This window comes from Lynx rufus, unplaced genomic scaffold (genome assembly GCF_022079265.1).
Source record: "Lynx rufus isolate CCGP_SWC_20201006 ecotype Redwood Valley unplaced genomic scaffold, mLynRuf1.p SCAF_16, whole genome shotgun sequence".
Classification (NCBI taxonomy): domain Eukaryota; kingdom Metazoa; phylum Chordata; class Mammalia; order Carnivora; family Felidae; genus Lynx; species Lynx rufus.
In genome coordinates this window covers 13,819,259-13,841,805 of record NW_025814830.1, presented here as the reverse complement: position 1 = coordinate 13,841,805, position 22,547 = coordinate 13,819,259, and the positions used below count along the sequence as shown (strand labels likewise).

Sequence of the window (22,547 nt, the reverse complement as noted above, 5' to 3'; positions counted from 1 at the left end):
GATGCAGTGAACAAAGAGGCAGAGACAGATAGGCTGCTTTATCACTTTATCATTTCAGCAAGTGCTGAATGGGGAGTCACTCCTGGGAGGCTCTGAGCAGTGATATCTTCAGGGAGGCAGTCATGGGCACCCTAAGAATGTGTGTCAGGAGTGGGGTCGAGGCTGGGCTTGTCTCCGAGTTGGCATCCACCTTGCAGCTCTGCTATGACCTCCTCCAGCAGGTCCATCCTGGGGAGTAGTGGGATAGGGGTGGAGCCAAGGTTACCCCAGGGATGAGGAAGGGGTCTGGGGTCCCCCAGCAGGGCCCATTTCTCACTTCTGCAGGCTGGAGAAGAGATCTCCTTTGATCAGCTCGGGACTGGGCACCTGCAGGGGAAAAAGGCTGGAGCTGCCACCCAGTGGCCATGGAGGGTGCCCGGGAAGGTGGCACAGGGCAGGGGATAGGCTCAGGGTCCTCTGCTTCACCTGCCCTCATGGCCTTCCCTGCCAGCAGCCTCCAGGGTGTGGGAGGCCTCCTTGTGGGTCAGCAGGCAGGGGCTAGGCTCACACGGTAGAGGGGCCCCGCAGGGCAGCCCTGTGTGTGTGACGCCACAGTCCCTGCAGGGCTTGAATCGTGACTGAGCACTTCCTCTCAAACTCCTCCAAAGAGCCCTGGGTCCCCAGAAGGGAGGCTGAGTCCTGATGGCTAGAGCACAGGACAGGGCCCTGGGTGAAATAGAGTTGGTCAGGGAGGCACAGGTGAGTGACAGGAAAGTTGGGGTGTCCTGTGAGTCCCTGGTCAAAGGGGAGGCAGCCAGGGATATTGGGGTTGGTGACACCTGGGGTGAGGGGTGAAAGATTAACAAATGAATGGTTGCACAGGGCCCTGCGGGTATCCATACTGTTGAGCTGGGCTCCAGGCAGCGGTGCAGGCTGACCCTGGCTGCGGGGCTGAAGCCTGGGTAGAAGCTGGGGCTGGGGCTCAGGCTGCCTAGAGTCAAGCTGCTGCCTGAGTCCCAGGCTGTGCCCCTCTGGACTCTGCTGTGGCCTGGGGTCTCAGGAGTCTCCGGGGCCTGCAAAGAGCCATGGCAGAGAGCTGGCAGGGCCTGCCCAGGTGCCCCACAGCTCCCTTGGTCTTCCATGTCCCTGCTCTGGCTCCTACCTGGCATGGGGAGGGGCCTAGGGGCATCACAGGGGGCACAGGCCTGGGTATAGTCTTGGCTCTGGGAGCCACCTCACAGTACAGTGTCTCTGGGGGGACAGACCAGCTGGTTGGAATGGGGAGAGCAGAGCTGAGCTCACCACCTGCTCCCACCCACTCCCTGCCCTCTCACCTGGTGGGGAACCCTGGGATGAAAGGTACCGTGTGGGCCAATGCTTCTGGGAGCTCACCTCAGGAGTGGAGTCCTGGGGAAGGAGGCTGAGTATGGGACGTGGGTCCTGCCTAAGGCTCCAAGGCTACCACCCACCCTGCCAACCTGCCCTGTACCTGGGCCATGGCCTCCCGCAGCAGGTATCGAGTACTCTGCAGGCTGCCCCAGCGGTCAGCGGGCCCTAGGCCCAGCCCAGCCTGAACCAGGGCCTGGTAGGGGGCTGGTACCAGGGGATCCAGAGCCGGGCTCTCACCTGCCTCCAATTTAGCCTTCACCTCAGGCCCCTTTCTCCCAGCCCAGGGCAGCTCTCCTGTGAGGAAGCATGACTGGGGGACCGAACAGTACAGGTACCTCCGTGGGGCGGGGTGTAGGATCACTCACTGACCGGTGAAGACCTCCTGGGCCAGGATGCAGAAGCTGTAGAGATCTGAAGTGGCGGCAGGCACGTCACCGCAGATGAGCTCAAGTGGCAGCCATGGGTACAGTTCAGGAGGCGGGGGTAGCCCTGGGCCTGGGCCTCCCCGGGGGTAGCCCTGCTGTGGCCTGCGGAGGCCAAGGGGCCTGGTGAGCCAGTGGCCACCGGACAGGGACACAGGGGCGGGCAGGTGAGGCAGGCACTCACCTGGGCGGCGGCCAGCATCGGTGCAGCGGGCGCCCGTGCTCCAGGCTGCCCACCTTGGCCAGGCCTGGCCGTACCAGCTGCACGGCATGAGAGCTAAGGCCGCCATGAGCACGCCAGCGGGCCTGCAGGAACAGCAGGGCCTCCAGCACCTGCAGCAGCAGGTGGCCGGGCGGCAGGCCTGGCACAGTGCGGGGCCCTCCCTGACTCGGTCCCCGTGGGTGCAGCACCACGTGCAGGGAGCCCAGCCACACGGGTTCGAAGAGGAGGCACAGTCCTGACAGGTCCGCCGAGGGGCTCAGTGCCATCAGCAGCAACATGTTGGGGTGGTGCAGGGTGCTGGGTGGGAGGAGATCAGGCCACTCACAAGGAGGCCCCAACCTGCACGGTGGGGGCTGCCCCTGGGCACAGCTCACCGCGTGCCAGGGGTTGACGATCTGCACCAGCCACCAGACAGAGGAGACACTGAGACCTGGCTCGCAGGGCCGGCACCCACTTCACACCCCACCTGTGGTACCCTCCCTACAACCGGCCTGTAACACACTGCACACGGAACGGGGAGCCACTTTACGGTCAGGGGGAGGGGTGGTCACTCCGGTAAGAGGGGTCCGTGCCAAGCGCTGGCCTGGAGGTGAAGACTATAACGGTGGCGGCTGTCACGTTCCCGGCCTTCTGTTTGTGAAACACTTGAGTAGGACAGGCAGGCAGGAGACTGGTCTGTGGGACGGGGCTAGCCTGAGGGCAAGGCTGGGGGTGGGGGTGGGGGTACCTGCAGTGTTGAAGGTCGGCCAACAGCACATCAGGCTGAGTTCCCGGTACCTTCAGCTGCCGAGCTGTCACAGGGTGGCCCCTCCACAGGAGGCTAGAGAATGAGGAGGTGGTAAGAGTGCAGGTCTGAGACAAGGGGGCTTTCCTTGTGAGGTTAGGAGAGCTGGACACCTCCCAGAGCTCTGCCGGACAGTTAGGCAGGGGCGTGGGGGGGCTAGCTCTCACTTGGCCATGAGGGTGCAGGAGCTGCTCTCGTAGGTGCGGTCGGGCTCGCCCTGGGCTGGCAGCAGCTCCTTGGGGTCCGCGAGGGGTATGCCCGTCAGCAGCCCCAGTGGCCACAGGCTGCTCAGCTGGGGATGGGGAGTGAGACTATGAGGCAAGAAATGGACAGGGGTGGCCCCTGCTCCCCCAACCTCTCCCGCTTACCTGGCCAAACCCCAAGGCTGGGATTTGGGGGGGTCTTCTGGTCTGCTCCTGCCTCGGTGCCCTGGGGCAAAGGGAAGTACAGGGGTGAGTCCAGGGTAGCTGGGAGCGGCGGGCGAGTGGGTTTCACGCGTGGATAGTTACCCGTCCGCACGCAGCAGCCGCGGCAACCACAGGGAGCCACACAGGTGGTGTACAGAGCCGGCCTGCAGCTGGCCCAGGGACGCACTGGCTGCCAACGCACCGCCATGCACCAGTGCTGCTACGCGGACTCGGCATAGCTCTAGCAGCTCCAGCACCTGGATGGGGGCGGGGTGCGCTGAAGCAGATAGGGGTGCTGGCTCGACACGCCCCCACCCTACCTGGGCCGCCGCTCACCTCCCGGCTCTGCCTGGCACCACCCTGCTCTGCCCAGTCCCGAGGTGTGCGACCCTGCTGGTCACGTAGACGCAGGTCACCCCCTGCCCGCAACAGGTGCAGCACCACCAGGCGGCGGCCCGAGAAGGCACCTGCGTGCACAGGCGTGCTGCCATCGAGGCAGCGGCTGCAGCAGAACAATGAGGACAGAAATGGATTAGGAAAAGGGTGTAACAGGGACAAGAGGTGGCAGGATGGGATCACCGAGGGATGAAAGGAACGTGGCAGGTGGATATCAGAACAGGAGGGGTCACTTGGGGGACACAGTGGGGTCTTTGAGAGGTGAGAGTATCACCGTGAGCATGGGAGATACCAGGAGAAGGGGAATAGTCACTGGAGGACAAGAAGGGGTTAATTCAGAGAACAAGGGGGAGGTCACTGGGGATAGGAGGGTGTCCTGAGGGAGAGAGGTGTCTTCAGAAGAAAGCCCTGGCTCCCAGGACCTCTGGGACTGTGACTCAGAGACCTGGGAGCGTGGGGGCACCGCCATCCGTCCACTCACTGGTTAGGGTTGGCGCCGAAGGTCAGCAGGAGCTGCACGGCAGAGCTGTGGCCCAGCAGCGCCGAAAGGAAGAGCCCCGTCTGCCCAGCAGAGTTCTCACCATCGACCTGGACAACTGAGGGGCAGCGAGGCTCAGGACTGTGCCTGCCCTCTACTCCAGAGGCAGAGGTCCTGAGGGCTGCTAGGCAACACCTTTGCCAATTTCCAGTCCCCACAGTCCCTCCTTGACTGGGTGACCCTTGACTCCAGGTTCTATCTGTACGTCCTGGAACCCCCCACCCTCCGGCCACTGGGGACTCTGCCTCAGAGTTCGCCTCGACACAGTACTCACCACTAGTAAGTGCACAGAGCTGCAACAAGGGGTGATGTCTACCTGTCACGCTGACACCCATCTGCCGTCCCAGAAGTGGTAAAGTCACACAAAAGTACCCAGGGACCAGGGGGAGGTGGACTTCTCAGGGACTCCGGCTCACAGGAGTAAGCACTGTCCACGGCAGGCAGCCTCTACCCAGCTTTAATTCAGTGTATGTATACACATCCCATGTGGCCAGCATCCAGTTCTTCAAGAAAAGCAAACTCTTTGGATTTTATCAGGAAATCTCTCAAGTTTATTTTTGAATATTGCTTCTAAGAGCTGAATCCAAGTAGCAGCCTCCTCTGCGCCTCCACGCCTATGCCAAGCTCTTCCCCCCCATCATCCTGCTCAGATCCCCCTGCTAACCCCTCCTCTCCCCACCCATCATCCTTGCTGTGGCTGCTGCATGCGGACAGGTAACTAACCGCATGAAGCCCATTCGCCCACTGCTCCCAGCTACCCTGGACTCACCCTTCTTCCTCTAGGCCCTAGCCCCTATCCCTACTGAGGGAAAATGCGTGGTGTCTTTGTCCCTGCACTCCTATGTCCTTGGCAGATATGACTAAAATCAATCATGCACTTGGTCCAAACCAGCCTGGTCTCTGTCACAAAATCCCTCCAAATGTGGTCCTTTAGGAACATCCGAATATCACATTCACTGCATCCACAGTGGCATCCTAACTGGGTTTCTGCATTTGTCTTGCCCTGCAGAAGGATCTTCTTAAAACACACCTCATTGCATGATATAATCATTACAGTGGTAATCATTTCATTCCATGTATAGGTAATCTTATACACGATGATCCAAAAACAAAAAAAAGAGAAAAAGAGGGCAAGGCTCCCTTTATGAAGCTAGTAAGACCTTAATTCCAAAACCAGATGAACTTCCAGAACCAAAAATGAAAGTATATTTCAACTCCATTTATGATCATATATGCAACCCCCCTAAATAAAGTAAAAGGGATTACCCAATAGATTTATTCCCAAAAATCAAGGATGATTCAACATAACAAAATCAACGTAGGAAAAGACATTCATGTATTAAAGAACAAAAATCACATTTGACTCAGTAGATACAGAAAAAGCACCTGATAAAATTCAATGCCTACTTATGACTGGGGGTGGGGGGGAATATCTCAAAAACGAAGAATAGATGGGAACTTCCTCACTTCATAAAAATTATAAACCAAAACCCAAGAGTAAGCACGATACTTAATGCAGAGATACAGATTAATTCCCTTTAATATCAAGAAGGAAAGAGCTATCCACCCACAACAAAGTTCAGGGGTTCTGGCCAACACCTCACATGAGAAAAAAAAAGAATTCGAGTTTAAAGGGCTGGACCAAACTGTCACCATCCTCAGGTAACAAAAAATGTAAAAGAACCAAAAATTACGACGATTACTTAAGCTCAGAAAGTAGTAGCCAGATACACAATCAACTTACAAAAATCAATGAAAAAATGGAAATTGTAAATCAGGCCTTCATTTCCTGCTTACAACTCCAATGTTTTCCCATCACACACAGAACAAAATCTAACAAAATTCACACACTACTTTTGAGGCCCTTTGCTGTCTGCACCCGCTGCCTCTTAGCTTCAGCCCTCTCTCGGAGCCCCCTTGCTCCAAGGCTACTTACACATACCCAGTCTGTTTGGACTTCAAAGCCTTTGCAATGGCTATTCCACCCTTCTGAAGTGCCCTTCCCCAGGTTTTTGCATGACCAACTTTTATAACGTGGGACAAGTATCACCCCATCCAAAAAGCCATCCTTTTCAGTGTATCTACTTTATCTTCACCATTCTCTTAAATTCTCTTCATAGATTCCATTTGAAATGACCCAGAAAGTTAGCTTCACCCCTAAATCCCCATCATGGACAACAGGTGCCCGCTGCACAGCCGTTGACTGGCTAGCTAAAGTCACACCTTCTGTACTGCCTCCTGATCTTGCCCCACAGGCAACTGCAGCAGCCAGACCCTCACCTCTGCGCAGGAGCCGCGTGAGGCCCCAGCCTGGGCCCCCAGCTACAGCCAGGCGATGCAGTTGTCCCACCTGGGCTTCTGGATCCCTAACAGAGCCCAGCTCCACGGGGAATCGAGAGCGCGGGGAGGGCATCTGTGGGCTCCGGACTCAGTCAGCTCCTGGGTGGGGATCACCTAGGGGGTCTCATGAGGGCAGGAGAAAGTGAAGACAGGACCTCTGGGGGCAATAAAAACAGAGCCGGCTGGGAGTCCTGGAGGGCAGTGTGAGAAAGGCAGGGGAGTCAGGAGGGGTCTGATTTGCTGTTAGGCGTTTGAAGGAGCAAAGGGGTGGGCTCTGGGAGCTACAACCAGCAGGTCTGGGATCTAAGGGAGTCTGAGGACTGGGCACTCCATCTCAGGGAGGTGTAAGGACCTCCAGGGATAGGATCTGAGCATAGGAAAGGAATCTAGGGGGTTAGGAAAAGGGTCTGGAGGAAGAGGGGCCTGAGGGTTGGGACCTGAGAAGGGGCAGGGTCTCCAGGCTATGCAAGGGGATCGAAGGGAGGAAGACAGTCTGAGGGCAGGGTCTGCGGGCTGGGAGAAGGTCTGAGGTCCGGGGATGTGGACTGAGGTTCAGGGAAACCTCTGGGTGCTGGGTTGGGATCTCCGCGCTGGGGGAAGGGACTGAGGAAGAAGGGGATCTGAGGCCTGTGCCTGTGGGCTGGGAGCCAGAGTCTGACAAAGGGTAGGGTCTGCGGGCCACCAAGGATGGGAAGGAGGGAGAGGGCGGCCTGGGGGCGGGTCTGGCCAAGAGCTGAGGGCCCAGTAAGCTCTAGGAAGGTTTGGGGGCCTAGGGCCCAGCCCAGGGGTCTTGGCACCTACCGTTGGGCTCTCACAGCAAGCACTACGTGACTGCCACGTGACCCAAGCACTCTAGCTCTGGTGGGCCGAGCGGGAAGCAGCGGCGCATGCGCATCAGTGCCCCCTCCCGCCACGTTTGCGCTTGCGCAGTAGCCCCCACCCCTGAGAGGCGCCCCTCCAGCCCTGAAGTGACGCGAGAAAGGAAAAAGCGATGTCCACCCCAGAGCTGTGGGCTGTGCCCTACGTTACCCCCTGATTACGCCTGCCCCAGGACTTGCTGGAGGTGGTGGGCCTTTCCTCATCCCTGTCCCTGGCTGTCTTCTTCCCACGCTTCTCACCATCCCCGTGGGCTGTTTCCTCCCTTTCCTTGCCCCAGCCTCATCTCTTTGGCCCAAACCTGGGGCCCGCAGTGTCCTGGACACCTCCCCCTGGGAATCCCCTGGGACCCTCACATCCACTGGGTCCCACGCTTGCCGTAATATCTCCCCCAAACTGCATTTCTTCCCCAGTCCCCATCTCCGGGTCCCCCCTCTTCAAGCCAGAGCCTTGGGCCTCTCCCTGCAATGTCTCCCTCCCATCCAGTCTGTCTGCCGAGGGCCTATCCACTCAGCCTCCTAGTGTCCTTTCCATCAGCCAGCCCCCTCCTCAGTTTGTTACAGCCCTGCCATGCTCCAGCTGCCTGCAGGGATTTCTTACCCCAGCTTCCTTCCGGCTCCAGCCTGTCGCCCCACCATGGTACACCCTCTCCATGGCACCAGGGAAATCTTATTAAGCCAGGCCTAACTCTGTCCCTCCCTTACCTGAAACTGTCCTGACTCCCCAGGGCATCCTGACGCCCCTGGGATGGAGTCCAAGCCCTGAAGTCTGGCATCCAAGATGGCATCATCTGGCCTGCCTACCCTTCCATCCCTGTCTCCCCACTCCCCCGTCTGTTCCACACTTTTCTGTCTATGCATATGTCCTTGCTTTTGAATGCTCTGCTCAGCATTCACTTGGTTAGTCTTATGAATTCTCTGGGAAGCCCTCTTGATCCACCAGGCTGTCATTATGTGAAGACGGATCTGTCTACCACTACTGACTAAGCTCTGTGAGGCAGGGCCTGCAGAGTTGTCTTCGGCACTGTTGTGTCCTCAGCCTTGTTCACCTCAGAGTGTAGCTCAGAAGGAGCCTCAGTAAATGCTTACCAAGTGAATGAGTGGTTTGCCTCTTCCCTCTGCCCCTCCCGGCCTCTTGATGCAGTACCTCAGAGTCTACTCTTTATCTGGACATCCACTGGAGTTAAGAAAGCACCCACATCAGTTACTTGACTGATCCCAGGCCCATTGCAGGATAGGCTGCCTTGGGGTTAGGGAGAGGCATCATAAGTCTTTGATCAATGCCCTTGCTGTGCTCCAGGGTCAGCTAAAGGTCTCCCTAGCATGGGCTGACTGAGGTTGAGATTAGTCCTTCCCCAAGGAGGCGGCTTCAGTGCAGGACAGCGGCCTGGGCAATAGCTCTCAGGATCTTTATTAACCACAGGACTCCTGGGGGTGCTAATGGGGAACCCTCAGGCCCCGCCCCAGCAGCCTCCTCCGAAGTTCTTGGCTGAGCAGCTTCTGTTCCCTGCGGGCACCATGCAGCACACTCCGGTTCTCCTGGGCCCTCCGGATCAGGTAGGGGATCACCTCCTCCAGGGAACCATAAGGGATGGACTTATACACGGCATAGCCGGCCTGCCCTGTGGAGAGAGTGTTGGCAGGGTATGAACACCTGTTTGGGGTGAGGCCCCATCTGGAACAGAGACTTTCATTTCGGAGAACATGGCAGACTAGGTGAGTTGGATAAAATCTCCCACTTAGAAAACTAGAAATCCTGCAGTAAACATTTAGAAAATCTTCTTAAAGTTATAAAAATGCTGCCAAAAGAGTAAGGAGCTTACTAATCCAAAATTAAGAGAAAGTGAGCACCCGGAGGGAAGGGATGCACAGGAAGTCCTTCCACCCTGAAGGCAAAAGTGAGCTGCTATTTGATGACTTTGCAGAGTTGAGGGGGTGCAGAGATCGAGGCCCAGAGCCTGACCAGGGTGAGAGTTGTAATGGGGAACTCCCCCAAATCAAGCTGCACCCTCCGTGTAAGAGCTAACCAGAAGTCAACCCTCCCACCTTCCCCCACTCACAGGGAATGATGGCCTTGACCGTAAGTGGAGCACAGAAGAAAACAGAAACCCATCTCTGAGAGACTGAGGCCTTGGATCAGCCCTCTCACATATTTGTAGCTCAAAGTTGCATCACTGAGACGCCTCAAGAAACCTCAAGCTCTGAATTTAGGGTAAAGTGGTTTTGTACCCCTTAGTGCCTGCAGAAGAAAACATAAATCTTCTGGTCTCAGACCCAGGGGAACAACACAGGAAAGATAACAAAGCACACAGGAAATAAGACACCATGATCAAGAACCAACAAAACCAACAGACAGCAGACTCAGAGAGAGGCAGGCAAGGCCTTCAGATAATGGGAACAACAGATGTATCCGGAAGGGTCTGGATGGGAGGCTGGCCAGGCATTGGTTGGGAATGCGAGAAGGGATGTGGCTGGGAGGGAATGAGGCCTAGGACTGGGTGGGGCATGGTGGTCGGGTATGGGGAGAAGGGCCCATGCACATACCTAATGCCAAGGAGACGTGGTCACACATCCCAAGAAGTTGTCCAAAACAGACGGGCCCATCCAAAGGAATGCCCAGCTCCCACATGCTACAAACAAGGCCACATCGTCAAGTCAGACAGTGGCTGGATTCAGAGCTGAAAGCAGCCATTATGCAGTCATATGGCTGTTTCAGTTACTAGAATTTTGAAGTACTTCCAAACCCAGTGATAGATAACCACTGCTCTCAAGCCCCTGGAAAGCTCTCCAGTGAGTCCCACCTCCTTCCCCGGGACCCTCAGACCTCTCTATGCCCCAGCAAATAAGGAGCGATGTCTTGTTTAGTCTGAACAGCCTCCCCAGAACCCCTGTGGACCTACTGGCCCCTCACCGTTCCTCCCCCTATTCCACGTCCACCACCCACCCCTCTGCCCACCCTGGCATGTGAGCAAGGGAGAGGAAGGAAGGGGGCCTTCTTGTGGGTCCCTATTTCCATTCTTCTACATACCGCTTGGTTGCCTGGCGAACAGATTCCTCATTGTGGGAAGCCACCATGAGGTGGCACATGGGGCCACGGCGGGACACATGGGTCAGCATCAGCTCCAGACAGCGGCTGTAGCTGAAGGGAGATGATCTCTTCAGCTTGTGGCACCCGCTGATTAAGGGTCAGTCCCCAGGGACTAAGGGCTCCTGTCCTTGGGAGGTGGGGTGCCTAAGGGCAAGTACTCTGGAGTCAGAAAGTCCCTCCATTCCGCCTGCACCAGGTGCAAGGGTTAGCCCTTCTCTGAGCCTTTTTCCTCTCCTGTAACAATTCAAGTTCACCTAACAGCGCTGCTGAGGATGGAGTAAGATGAGGGTGTCAAAGCCCCTGGCACAATGGCAGTCTCACAGCAAAGGGCCACATCACGTGCACAAGATGAAATTTACCTAAGGTCATTCACTGCAGCATTATCTACAGAACACGAGTAGCAATAACCCAACTGTCTGTAAGTGGAGACTGGCGGAAACGAATGGTGGCACACAATGGAGAGTGGAGGGCTGGGCAGCCGTGAGAAGGGATGAGGACCCTCTTGGGCACTGATATGGAAAGGTAAGAGGACTGGCAAATGCTTTCCCAGCTAGCTGCAGGCCAAGCGCTACCCTAAGGACTTCATGTACTAGGCTAGTTGAGTTGGACAGACTGCCAGATCTGTCCTCTGACCTCCTCTGCCCCCTACCCAGGAAACTGACGTTTATGGCCTGTATCACCCATGGTGTAATGGGCAGGAGATCAGAAGGTGGGAGGAGAGAGAGCTTGGGGTAGTTCACCCCTCAGCCCCCTCCCTGGCTCACCCTGTCTGCTCTGTGGGTGGCCACATCTCCTCTAGGGTGGCCCCTCTTCCTCAGCTACGGCACAAGGGCCCTAAGAGCCTCATGCTGTTGTAGGTTCCAGGCTCCCTCAATATTCCTATGCTCTATAAAGAGAGTGCATTTTACTACGTTTCTTTGTAGTTAAAGCCCTTTGCTTGGAATTCCGTTTCCTCTGGGGTCCTGCCTGACACACACATATTCACTCTTCTGACTCTCAGGTCAGCTCCATGAGGTAGACGTTCTGGTTATTTCCATTTTACAGAGGGGAAGACTGAAGCTTGCCCCCAGGTCACACAGCTAGAAGTGGCTGGGCTGGGATTTCAACCCAGGCTGTCTGATGCTTCAGGGCCTGGATTTATTATCACTAGACTGTTCTTCCTTTAAAATAAGCAGTTGAGTGGAAAAACAGGGAGCGGTGTGCAGGCATGACACCTTTCGTGCACTGACACACAAAACCTTTGTGTTTGCCTATTTATGCATAAAGGACCTTAGGAAATGTGTAACAAACTAACAAAAGTGGTTACCCGTGGAGGGCGAGGAGCCTGCAAAATGAGATGGGGATTTGGGTGGAAGTGAGGTATGCCTGTATTCATTTTTGAATCATTGTGATTTTTAATCACACAAATTTATTATGTATTCAGAACGTATAATGTGTGAATGTAAAAAGGTGCAGCAGCTTTGGAAAACCATCTGGCAGTTCCTCACAAAGTTAAACAGGGAGTTACTGTATAACCCAGTGATTCCACTCCTAGAGGATTGAGCTTTCAAGCGAATTGGAAGTGTATATTTGCACAAAAATGTGCTCAGGGATGTTCATAGCAGCACTAGTCACAATGGCCCAAAGTGGAAGCGATCCAAATGTCTGTCAGCTGATGAGTGGCCAAACAAAATGTGGTACGTCCATACAGTGGAATATTATTTGGACGTATGAGGGAATGAAGTACTGATTCATCCAATGACATGGTTCCAACAACCCTGAAAACATTATGCTAAGTGAAAGGGGCCAGGCACGAAAGGCCATACATTCTACGACTCCGTTGATATGGAATGTCCAGAATATGCAAATCCACAGAGACAGAAAGATTAGAGGAATGGGGAGTGACTGCTGCTAATGGATGCAGGGTTTCTTTTGGGGGGTGATGAAATGTTCTGGAATTAGTGGCGATGGTTGCACAACCTTGTGAATATACTAAAATCCACTGAATTGTATACTTTAAAGCGGTGGATTTTATGGTATATGAATTATATCTTAGTAAAAAGAAATAATGGTGCCAGTGATTAAGCCTGTGGGGCACAACCATATGTAGGAGCCCTCATGGGCCTTGGAGGCAAGCCTCAGTTCCAGCCATGGCTTGACCACTTGCCTTGTACACTTGGGTCAGTCCCTGCATCTCTAGAAACCTCTTCTGGATCCAATGTGAAATGGAGGTAGACTTTGTAAGCTTTACACGGACAGGGCCTGGGGACCACCTTGGTTGATACTGGGACCAGGGTCCAGCACAGGTCCTGATCTAAATTAGGTGATCAGAAAGTATGTGGTAAAGGAACAATTTCCTCCTTCCTAGGGTCCTGGGATGGGGTCCCAAGGAGCTCACCCATACTTTGCTCCCAGCACACTATGATTTGAGGTGAGTAAGAATGCAGGTTGTAGGGCCAGCCTGCTGGGTTCAAAACATGGCCCTGCCACTTACGAGCTATGTGACCTTGGGTAAGTGATTCCGTCTCTCCGTGCCTGGGTTCCTCCCTCTGAAATGGGGGGTAATAATAATAGTACCTACTTTTTGGGGTTGTTTATTTATGTTTTGAACAGACCTGTACAGAAGCTACCATGTAGAAGGCATGATTCTAAGCACTGGGTGTTCAGCAATGAACAAAACAGAAACCCCTGCCCTCCCAAGCCCGCACTCCAGAGAGGGGGGAGACAGACAATGTGCAATTGAATACGAAAGTGTATAGAACCTCAGATGCCAGTAAGTAAGGGCTAAAGAGAAAAATAAATTCAGGAAGAGAGTAGGTGTGGGCGTTCTAGTTTTTGATAGGGAGGGCAGGGAAGGTCCCCTGAGAAGGTACCAATAAGTAAAGACGTAAGGAGGTGAGGGATGGAGCCATGCAGCTGTGTGGAGGGAGAACATTCTAGGCAGTGGGAACAGGAAGTGCAAAGGCCCTGTGGATCATCGAGGAGGCCAGTGTGGCTGGAGTGCAGTGAGTGAGGAGCAGAGTGGGAGGAAGAGAAGTCAGAGAGGTGACAAGCTCAGATCATGAGGGAGCTGTGGGCTGCTTTAAGGATTTGGGGTTTATTGAGGTGCAGTGGGAGCCATGGAATGGTTTTGAACTGAAGAGGGACAGGATTTGACTTCAATATTAATAGACTCCCTCTGGCTGCCGGTAGGGAACAGACTGGGGAGGGGGAGGGACAAAGGAGGATGCAGGGAGCCCGAAGAGGAGGCTGCTGTTCAGGGTGGGAAGGGACGATGTCCTAAACCGGGGAGAGGAAGTAATACATGGACATACACAGGAAGCTCAGCATGATGTAGTGCGCTCTGATGAGAGGTTAGAGGTTATCATTTATCTCAGAGGCCTGTCTGGCCCAGTCCTACCTCCGATTGGTAGCCTCATAGTCAGGCTGAGTGGGGTCTTCTGTCCCTTGGTGCTGAGCCATCGCTCTCTCCTTGTCCAGATATGCCCCTCGTACCAACTTCACTCCGAAGGCCAGGCCAGCCCTGTCAGCGGCCTCGGCGGCCAGCCTCAGCCGCTCATGTGTGTCCTGGCGGAGGACCCCGGCAGCTTCGGGTCAGGACATCGGGACCCCCACCCTCCGTCCCCCAGAGCGTGCCACACACCTGCAGATAGGCCTGGTAAGTGTTCCACACCCAGGGCCCGCCTTCGCCGGGGCTGTTCCAGCGCATGGCCAGGGCATCCACCAGCAGAGAGAGCGCAGGGTTCAGGAAGGTGTACTCAGCGTCCACCAGGAGCCTCACATGCTGGGCCCGGGCGTGCTGAGGGTGAGAGAGGCCGTGGTCAGGTGTCAGGGTGCCCAGGAGGTGTCGTGGGGCCAGGCCACAGAAGATGTTACCTGTACTACCCGGTGCAAGCGGCCCAGAGAGGCCTGGAGATGCCGGTTTTGCTCGGTGTTGAGGCAGGAGACCTGAAGGTCCTGGGGGAGCAGGAGGGGAGGCGAGAATGGCTCCGGTTACTGGATCCTTCCAGGGCCTACGTCTCCTCTCCCCCACCACCGAGAAGGGAAAACTGTTTAGAAATCGTTAGAAATATGAAAAGTAGCTGTATCACACGGATACTATTTATTGAGGGAAATAAAGTGGTCAAGAACCCAGGATCTGGGTTTGAATCCTGGTTCCACCACTTACTGTATGGCCTTGGATGAGTGGTATAACCTCTCTGGGCCTCATTTGTTGTCTATTTTTTCAATGATTAGACGATAATGGCACCTACCTCATGGAGTTGCTGTGTGGAGTGTGCCTTGACAGAAGAATGGGAGGGGCCCAGCGCATGATAAGCGCTCAATATATGTTGTCATTATAATAATAAGTGATTTCCGGGGTGTCTGCGTGGCTCAGTCGGTTAAGTATCCGACTCTTGATTTTGGCTCAGGTCATGATCTCAGAGTTGTGAGATCGAGCCCCTTGTCAGGTTGTAGGCTGAGCACAGAGCCTGCTTAAGATTCTCTCCCCCTCTCTGCCCCTCCACCACTAGCACTGTCTCTCTAAAAAAAAAATATATATATATATGGGGCGCCTGGGTGGCTCAGTCAGTTAAGCATCCGACTTCAGCTCGGGTCACGATCTCGTCATTCATGGGTTCGAGCCCCGCATTGGGCTCTGTGCTGTCAGCTCGGAGCCTGGAGCCTGCTTTGGATTCTGTGTCTCCGTCTCTCTCTGCCCCTCCCCTGCTCTCACTCTGTGTGTGTCTCTCTCTCTCAAAAATATATTAAAACATTAAAATTTTTTAATAAAAAAATAAACATTAAAATTTTTTAAACAATTTGTAATAAATGACTTCATATACTAGCTTATTGATATAATCTTCACAACGATCCCAGTAGATGGTTATTCCAAGCCCCATTTTCTTTTTTTTTTTTTTTAATTTTTTTTAACGTTTTATTTATTTTTGAGACAGAGAGAGAGCATGAACAGGGGAGGGTCAGCGAGAGGGAGACACAGAATCTGAAACAGGCTCCAGGCTCTGAGCTGTCAGCACAGAGCCCGACGCGGGGCTCGAACTCACGGACCGCGAGATCATGACCTGAGCCGAAGTCGGCCGCTTAACCGACTGAGCCACCCAGGCGCCCCAACCAAGCTCCATTTTCCAGGGAGAAGACTGAAGGTTGGTGAGTGAGGTAACTAGGAATTAACACATAGAAAGTGCATAGAACAGTAGCTAGGTCATAGTAAGTGCCATTAAGTGTTGCCTTGTATTAGGTCTCTTAGGACCTCAGTATCCTCATCTAAGGCCAGAGCCTCACTGCAGCCCACAAGGCTCCACCCATCCGGCCCCTCTGCTTGCCTGTCCTCAGCTCTCCGAGCTCACTGCCCTCCAGGCACACTCGCCTCCCTGCTATTCTTGCAACACGCCTGGCACCTTCCTGCCTCAGGGCCTTTGCTCTGGCTGTTCCTACTGTGGGAAACACTCTTCCCCTAGATGTCCACTTACCTCGCTCCCACCTCTCCTCCAGGTCTTTGTTTCAATGTCACCTTCTCAGAGAGGTTTTCCCTGGTTCAAATTTGCAGCTCCCGATGTGGGGCTTTCCTTTCTCCTTCCTCAGCCTTTCTATTCCCTATGATGCCTACTGACACGTGTTCCGTATCGGCTTTGGTTTTAATTATTGAGTGTCTCTTGCCTCTCCCTGACCAGCAAGGACAGGGAGTTTGTCTTGGTCATCGTCCCCTCCACCCTCCACCCCTGGAGGAGCACAGCACCTGGCACATGGTAGGTGGTCAATAAACATTCAGGGAATTAACACATCTGTAATGTGGAAATAATATTTGTCCCTAACTTACGATCTTGTTATGGAGATTCCAAGGGTCAATGTGAGCCGCGGGTGACGCAAGGAGTCCAGGTGAGTTCAAAGAAATTGGGAAGTTAAAGAAGGAGGAACAGGTGGGACTTAGTTCTATTATATCCAACAGAATCCACATGGAGATGTAGGCCTAAGTCCGCTAATGGAACTCCCCCAGAATTGGGCTGTGAGAACATGGCAAACCTCCCCCGGATCTTAGTGGAGAAAACTCTCCAGAAGGAGGGAAGAGATGGGGCACCTGCCCAGTCATCTTTTCCTCAATCGGAGAATTGAGGGCAGAGTCTCGGGGGAGTTCTGGGGTAAACTGGCAAAACTCGCTGTATGCGATGGCCACGCTCATCGAGGTCCTGCGTGGTGCCTGGTGCTATTTCACATACCTCACCAAGAATTTAACTCCCTTAATCTTCACCTCCTTGAAGTAGGGACTATTATCATCCCCCATTTTACAGAGAGGGAAACTGAAGCACAGAGAGGCGAGACCACTTGTCCAAAGCCACACGGCTTCCTCAAACCCTGAGTTCTTTTATTTTTTTAAGTTTATTTATTTATTTTGAGACAGAAAGAGAGAGAGCAAGTTGGGGAGAGGCAGAGAGAAAGGGAGAGAGAGAATCCAAAGCAGGCTCCATGCTAACAGCACAGAGCCTGACTTGGGGCTCAGTCTCATGAACTATGAAATAATGACCTGAGCTGAAATCAAGAGTTGGATGCTTAACTTGACAGGGCCACTCAGGCACCTTCAAACCCTGAGTTCTTAACCATCACTCTATATACCCACTCACAGGCAGGGTAAACATTTCCTTCAAACATATATGAGCCACTTAGGAGAGTGTGTGGTGCATTGTGAGTGATCAGTAAGTTCTTCGCTATTAATTTATTGCTTAAAAATCACTTGCTCCATTTATCCATCTAGTTAACATCTATTTATCATATCTCGTCTAGGTGCCAGGGGCTGAGGATATGACAGTGAACAGGACAGTTGTGAATTGTACTGTGGAGACCAGGGAGGGTAGGGACTCAAATCTGAGACGTGGGATGGTAGGGGGATGTCTCTGAGATGGGGACAGGAAGGGCAGCAGCCTTGGCGAGACACTCAAGCCAGGGTAGGACCTGCTAGGTGTGAGGGGTCTGGAGGATATCCAGGGGCTCAGGGAAAAAGCTAGGGCTGGAGATAAACGTGGGCCTCATTAGTACAGACTGGGGAAACTGACGCTATAGGGTGGGTAAGAAGGCCCCATTGAAGGGATTAAGGAGTAAGGAGGAGGGAGCCAGGACCTAGCCTTGGGGAACCTCCATATTTAAGAGACAGGCAGAGAAGAGCCCCAAAGGACGGAGAATGAACCAGCAGAGATGAAAAAGGAAAACCAGGTGTGATGCTCTTAGGGATGCCAAGGAAAGCAAGTGACCCAGGGAGGAGGAGGGCCCCTCTGTTCATCACGAAGCCAGATGCCAATGGCAGGGAGGGTAAAAATAGTGTATGCAAATAAAAAGAAAGGAATGAATGAATTAACCAAAACCCCATTGGCCTAATCACAACTCCCAGCCATTCAGCATATAGCAAAGCTGAATTGATTGACCAAATACTGATTACTTTCTTCTAGTTGGTAAAGAGTCACTATCTCATTCCCTCCTCTGAGAACTCCCAGCCCCCAGGCCCCTCCCCAAGACCCCCAGATGACCCATATTCCATCTCCTCCGACCAGACCCCAGGGCTATAGCATACTTATTCTGATTATTCTAAGCCTGGGGAGTAGCAGTAGCTACCTAGTTTGAATATCCCGCTTACAGGTGGTTGCTACATCCAAGTGCAGAGAACTCCACTCCCCCCACATTCCCCACCAACCATCCATTCTCCCCCAGCCTGAGGTCTTTACCTGCCCAGAGTCCATGGCTTCTGCCAGCCTCTCAGGACTCAGCTCCAAGGAAGCCCCTGGTCTTCTGATCCACGTGGTTAGCTCCTTCTGGAATAGGGTAGTGGGTGGAGTGGTGAGGAGGACCTGGTAGGCAGCCATACCCCCCTCCCCCATCCGGTCTGTCCCTTACACAGAGCCGAGTGCTGGTCAGCGCCGTCACCTTCAGCTGCATAAGGATGTTCCCAGTCGGGCCAGGGGTCTCCAGGAGGCCTCGTGACAGGTCCACACACCGAAGCATAGCACTGAGGTTCCCCTCATACCAGGCCTCGCTGCCCAGCCAGCAGGCATTAGCTTCTGGAGCCCGCCACCCCCCTTCCTGCCAACCTCCCAGGGCCTGGCCCCTACTCACCCAGTCTTGACAGCTGAGTCAGGCTCCTCCTCAGTGGGCACGGCCAGCAGGGGCCGGAGGCCCAGGGCCTGGAGCTGCCGGACGCAGCCCCTCACCTCCTCTGCTGTCTCACCAGCTACAAACTGCCCGTAGACAGATGCTCGGAGAAGTGCGCCCGAGAGCCGGGAGCCCAGGAGCCGCTGAGACCAGGCCTGGAGCTGGAGTGACACAGAGCAAGGGCTCAGAATCCAGCCCTGGGGACCCCCCAGGCCCGTCCCCAGGGTCACTGCTCACCGCCAGGCCATGTGTGACCAGAGGGGGCCAGGCACACAGCCGTAACACCAGCAAAGCCCGTGTCAGCTCTCCCGTGCCCTTGAGGTGAAAAGCCCCACCATCAAAGTTTAGGGCCTGCCAGCCTCCAGTGGAGGGCCCAGCCTGGGAACAGAGAGCACGACAGGTCCGGAGCATCATGAATCCCCAGCTGCTCCGACAGCAAGTAAAGAGGTCTACCAAGTGCCCCTTGCCCGGCCAGGGACAGTGACTGATTAACCAGGCAGTAGCCAGGGAAAGGCAAATCTTTTAGGATCATAGGCTCCTTGGGGGGCAGTTAATTATTAACTGAGGGGGACAGAGTTCAAAATAACGGGACAAGAGAGGAAAGCCCCAATAATAACCCCCAACCACCCTCAGCACAGCAGCTCACAATTCCTAGGTGCTCTCCACGCTAAGTGAAAGTGCGACTCCGGAGCCAGGACCCCTGGGTTCAAGGCAGTCTGGTGTTGGGATCTTGGGGAAGTTACTTAACCTCTCTTGTTGCAAGTGCTTCATCTTCAAATGGGAAAGATTGTAGCGTTACTTACTGAATAAATTTACAAATGCTCATAACCTGTAACCCAGCTGTACCATGCTGAGCATATAGCGTAGAGAACGTTGAGAAAGAGAACCTCGAGAACTTCGCCATCGGGAAACATGAAGAGGAAGGAACGTTTACAACTGCACTGTTGGTAACAGCTGCAAACCATCCAGATTTCTGTCAGCTGGAGAATGGATAACTACATTGTGGCCTGCTCACACAATGGACTACTATACGGCAATGAAAAAAGAACAGGCTAATGATGCGTATAACCACATGGTTAAATTTCACACACGGAGAGGGGCGCCTGGGTGGCTTAGTCGGTTGAGCGTCCAGCGCTTGGTTTTGGCTCAGGTCATGATCTCACAATTCATGGGCTCGAGCCCCATGTCGGGCTCCACACTGACAGTGTAGAGCCTGCTTGGGATTCTCTCCCTCTCTCTCTCTCTCTCTCTGCCCATCCCCCCCCCAATAAATAAACTTAAAAAATATATATTAAAAAAATATCTCACACCCACAGCGGTGAGTGAAAGAAGCCAGACACCAAACAGGATATGCTGCATTCTTCTGTTCAATGCACCTGAAAGCAAGGAAAAGGAAGTGACAGCAGCGTTAGGAATATGTACATGCGTGGTCAAACTGTAAAGAAAACACAGTGAATGAAATGATTATCCCAAAAGCCAGAGAAGAGGCGCTGTAACTGGGCAGGGGCACACGGGGGCTGTCCTTTCTTAACCTGATGATTCAGTTGTTCACGTTATTAAGTATTTTTTAATGCCCTACATTTGCATTCTATACCCCTGAATAGACAATACATTTCACAACAAGATAAAAATGAAACATCAATCCGAGTGTCAGTCTCATGGGGCTGTTGTGAGGATCCAGTGAGTTCATGTGCACACACAGCCTGGGACACAACATGTGCTCAGCAAGTACCGGCTGTGATCTTTAGGTACTGTGTGTGCAAAATTCCATTGGTGCCTGTGCTCCTGGTGAGGTATATACTGTTAATCGCTGCTGTGTTTGGGGATCTCTAAAACCACCTCAGGTTCAGTTATTGGCTAGAAGGATCCGCAGAACACTCAGAAGAGATGTTTTACTCACCGTTATGGTTTATCACAGTGAAAGGAGATAGATTAAAAATAGCAAAGGCAAGGAGCCCCTGGGTGGCTCGGTTGGTTGAGCGTCTGACTCTTGATTTCAGTTCAGGTCGTGATCTCACGGTGGTGGGATTGGGCCCTGTATCGGGCTCCTCGCTGAGCATGGAGCCTTCTTGAGATTTTTTTTCATCTCTCTCTGCCCCTCTCTCCTGCTCTCTCTCTCTCTAAAATTTAAAAAAAAAATGTGTTTAATTGAAAAATTTAAAAAATAACAAAGGGAAGAGGCCCGTGGGGTCTCTTGTGCCCCAGGCACAATCTTCTAGTTCTCTCCCAGTGCCACTGAGCAGCGTTCAAGGCTCCCGGCCACGATGCGTGACAACACGCCTGGAGTACTGCATCCAGGGACTCTCACATGAGCCCCTAATCCATGGGTGTTAAAAGCAGAGGCTCAGAGAGGTGGAGATACCTGCTTGAAATCACACAGCCAGTTGATGGCCAAGTGTGGGCTTAATGACCTTGTCCCCCAGACCTCAGGCCTCAAGATTTTTTTAAGTTTATTTTTTTATTGAGAGAGAACATGTGTGTGTATGCTCAAGTGGGAGAGCGGCAGAGAGAGAGAGAGAGAGAGGGAGAGAGAGAATTCCAAACAGGCTCCATGCTGACAGCCCCAGTGCAGGGCTCGATCTCACCAACTGTGAGACCCAAGGCCTCAAGATTTTAACCACTTCTTTGTGTAGTCTGTTTTCAGGACTCAATTCACAGAACATGTGACTGGAATTAGATTATAAATCCAGCAAAGCTTGAGCTAAAAAAGTCTTTAAACTGTTTTCTTTAATGTTTTCTTTATTTTTCAGAGAGAGAGAGAGAGAGAGCACGAGTGGGGGAGCAGCAGAGAGAGAGGGAGACACAGAATCTGAAGCTGCCTCCAGGCTTCAAACTGTCAGCACAGAGCCCGATGCGGGGCTCGTACTCACGAACTGCGAGATCATGACTTGAGCCAAAGTCGGATGCTTAACAGACTGAGCCACCCAGGCACCCCTAAACTGTTTTTTTTTATTCCATGAACAGTTCATATTTAAAAATTAAAACAATCCAAAAGGAGGCAGAGTGAAAAATTAATATTTCTCCAGCTCCTGAATTTTAGTCCCTCAATTTCTTCCTTCTAAGGCAATGGGGTATCTTTGCAAAGACAGAATATACTACGCATAGAAGTGCACCTATATATCTCCTTTATTTATTACAGAATGAGAAAATACTACTTATTCCTTTGTACTTTGATTTTTTTTTTTTTACTTAGCGATGTATTTTGAAAGATCATTCCCATCTCAGCGTGCATAGCTCTATCTCAAATTTGAAAGGTTCTGTGTTGTTTCTTCTTTTAATCTTTGATAGAATCCACCAGTAAGGCTATTTGGGCCAATTGTTTTCTTTATGAGGTTTTCAATAACGAATTCAATTTTTTAAATAAATATAGGACTCTTCTTATTTTCTATTTCACAAGCTTTCATACCTTGCGTTTTTCAAAGAATACTCACTTCATCTAAATTGTCAAATCTAACTGCAGAATTTGTAGAGACAGCCTCTCTTTCATTCTTGATATTGGCAATTTCTGTTCTTTTTTTTCTTGATCAGTCTAACTAGGGATTTTATCAATCTTGTTAATCTTTTCAAACAACCAACTTTGGCTTTGTTAATATTCTCTGTGTTTTGCCGATCTGTCTCATTTTTAACATTTGTAGGATGTTCAATTGTATGGGCTCTCATTATTGATGGCTTCATTTTTCCTGACACTTAACATGAAAAAATTGCAGATACCGTTTCCAGAATGGCCACAGACCACCTATACACCTTCCACCTAGATCCAATAACCTTGCCATATTTGCTTTTTCTCTCCTCTTCCCCTATCTCTTAATGTAAACGTGTCCCCCATACCATTTGAAAGTAAGTTATAGGGGCGCCTGGGTGGTTCAGTCAGTTGAGCACTCCACTCTTGATTTTGGCTCAGGTCATGATCCCAGGGTGATCGACCCCTACATCAGGCTCCACACTGAGCACAGAGCCTGCTTAAGATTCTCTCTCCCTCTGATCCTCTCCCCCC

General features: G+C 52.8%; 1 protein-coding gene and 1 long non-coding RNA gene across 5 annotated transcripts; both read right to left on the bottom strand.

Moving 5' to 3' along the window:
* Nucleotides 1-37: 37 nt before the first annotated feature.
* Nucleotides 38-1,776, bottom strand: LOC124511915 (uncharacterized). The gene is made up of 4 exons (XR_006961985.1): nt 1,469-1,776; nt 1,314-1,386; nt 317-1,230; nt 38-228 (listed from the first exon to the last, which is right to left on the bottom strand). It is a non-coding gene; the product is annotated as an uncharacterized LOC124511915 (long non-coding RNA).
* Nucleotides 1,777-8,761: 6,985 nt separating this feature from the next.
* Nucleotides 8,762-18,967, bottom strand: PRODH2 (proline dehydrogenase 2). Of its 4 annotated transcripts, XM_047079332.1 has the most exons (10): nt 18,791-18,967; nt 18,518-18,714; nt 18,299-18,437; nt 18,130-18,216; nt 14,297-14,377; nt 14,064-14,219; nt 13,821-13,987; nt 10,382-10,492; nt 9,898-9,983; nt 8,762-8,975 (listed from the first exon to the last, which is right to left on the bottom strand). In XM_047079332.1, exons 1-10 carry the CDS (start codon nt 18,965-18,967, stop codon nt 8,791-8,793), a joined length of 1,386 nt encoding a protein of 461 aa, XP_046935288.1. In that variant the 3' UTR covers nt 8,762-8,790. The 4 variants fall into 4 exon arrangements, with proteins under 4 accessions (XP_046935288.1, XP_046935289.1, XP_046935290.1 ...); XM_047079333.1 differs by lacking the exon at nt 14,064-14,219 and having other exon boundaries at nt 18,791-18,964; XM_047079334.1 differs by lacking the exon at nt 9,898-9,983 and having other exon boundaries at nt 8,886-8,975; nt 18,791-18,964.
* Between the last annotated feature and the right edge of the window lie 3,580 nt (nt 18,968-22,547).